This window comes from Chanos chanos, chromosome 16 (assembly GCF_902362185.1).
Source record: "Chanos chanos chromosome 16, fChaCha1.1, whole genome shotgun sequence".
NCBI lineage: Eukaryota > Metazoa > Chordata > Actinopteri > Gonorynchiformes > Chanidae > Chanos > Chanos chanos.
In genome coordinates this window covers 15,108,874-15,110,930 of record NC_044510.1, presented here as the reverse complement: position 1 = coordinate 15,110,930, position 2,057 = coordinate 15,108,874, and the positions used below count along the sequence as shown (strand labels likewise).

Sequence of the window (2,057 nt, the reverse complement as noted above, 5' to 3'; positions counted from 1 at the left end):
ATGAATGATTTGCTCACTTATTCATGTTAATCTGTAGTAATCATTAGAATTCTTAGTGATCAAGAGGGGGGAAATCAAGTGTGTGTGTGTGTGTGTGTGTGTGTGTGGGGGGGGGGGGTTGTCCCCAAACACAAATGTTCACATGCCCAGAGTGTGTACGACATGTATGTATCCTTGTATCTCCATATCCACATACCTACACATCTGCCTATTTACAGAACTAAATAGTGATTTACACATGACATGGACTGGAGGGTTAAGCAGAGGACAATGGTTCCCTATTACCGAATTACTGAAGTCTTTGGTGTGAGTCTTAGGTTCATTTATCTATGGTAGATGAGGTTATAGGTTCTTGTGGTTCTTGTGTACTGTATATCTTTGCCCAAGGCATTGCTTTGTTTTAGTCACTGTAACATCTTGTGCACAGTCAAGTCCTGTGGTGAAGCGTATCCTTTCCTCTCCTTCTTTGTCTGTAACCATCACTGAGCCACAGTAAAAGAAGACTGCACCAAAATCCATCTCTGCACCTTTTTATTATTTTTGACAAACACAAATGCCCAACAGGATTGAATATGTTTGCTGATATGCAGGAGTGCACGCCACTTCTATAAAGCTGTTATGTAGTTATAGGCCTCTTGACTGTCTCATCAATATATAAGTTACTCTTCATATGTAAGATTGTAGACGTGGTTGTTCCGATTAAATAAAAACATGTCAAAATTTTATGTAGTTTACAATGTTCAGGAAACACTACAACGCGTAAAGACACACATCTGGTCAGGAATATGTTTTTTTATGTCTTTACATAACTAGTAAAATGGAAATGAAACTTTTTATTATCCATGTCATCACGTGATTACTGTAAATGTTGATGAATTTCTACATCAAATGGCTTTAAAATCGAGAATTCAACATTTTTGGCTGGACACACAGTGTTTCCTGAACATATAAATGACCTTACTCCTGATCTCTTTAGTGTTAAGTCCATATATGAGAGGGTTCAGAATGGGTGGAAACACTAAGATGGAAACTCCCACAGACCTGCGTAGGTAGGGTGATACTTGCTGAAATCTGTGGGAAAAAATAAAGAAACATAAACTGATTTGATACGTAATAAACACCACAAGGTGAGTTGCACAGGTGCGGACGGCTTTGTTCTTTGTGTCTGCTTGCTTATTAAACAAGCAGGTAATTAGGATCTGGACATAGGTGAACACCACAATAGCGATTGACACCACTTCAAAAGAAGATGTCAGTGCCAGACCATAGTAGTTATTGGCACTAGTATCTTCACAAATCATCTTTGTCAGAGAAGGGTTGGTACAGCACATATCAGTTATCAAATTTCGACAGAACCGAAATCGAGTCAGCATGAGGAACAGAACTCCAATGACAATGATGGTAGAAGCCCACATGGCCACTATGATTGTCCTCACTTTGCTGGAGGTCATGACTGAATGATAGAGCAGTGGGCGGCAGATGGCCACATAGCGGTCATAGGCCATCACAGAGAGGATGATTAGGGCACCTGTACCATAAATGTGCACGAGTATAGCCTGGATCAGGCACGCTGCTGGAGAGATGTCACGGTTCTGCCATAAGATGCTGGAGATGAGCTGTGGAAACAGGGCTGTGGCTCCCAGCACATCGTTAACAGACAGGTTAAAGAGTAGCACATACATGGGCTTGTGCAGCTGGTGGTCCAGACTAATGGCCAACAGAATAGTGATGTTACAGGTTAGGATGAAGCAGTAGGTGAAGAGCCCTGCTATGAATACAGGGTAGGTCCCTGATGGAGGGATGCCTAGAGACTCCATGCGCCAAAAAGACAAAGCATTTGAGTCATTTGACTTCATGTAGCCTGTTTATAATGTCTGGTCTTTCTGACTTATTCGCCTTGCTTGAAGAATACTATACTATGCATGTGGTGATGCAGGCTTATGGCCTACAAATGGTCTGCATGCCAAATACATGCAAGAAGACAAATAATTTTTACCTTCACACCTGTTTGCCTCTATGTGTTTCTATTTATTTCCTTAAAGCAATGAAAAAACACT

The 2,057-nt window shown here is 41.1% G+C and overlaps 1 protein-coding gene across 1 annotated transcript; it reads right to left on the bottom strand.

The window, feature by feature from the left end:
- Window positions 1-908: 908 nt before the first annotated feature.
- Window positions 909-1,856, bottom strand: LOC115829230 (olfactory receptor 52K1-like). Its single transcript, XM_030793290.1, has one exon. The coding sequence runs from the start codon at window positions 1,854-1,856 to the stop codon at window positions 909-911; it is 948 nt and encodes a 315-aa protein (XP_030649150.1).
- Between the last annotated feature and the right edge of the window lie 201 nt (window positions 1,857-2,057).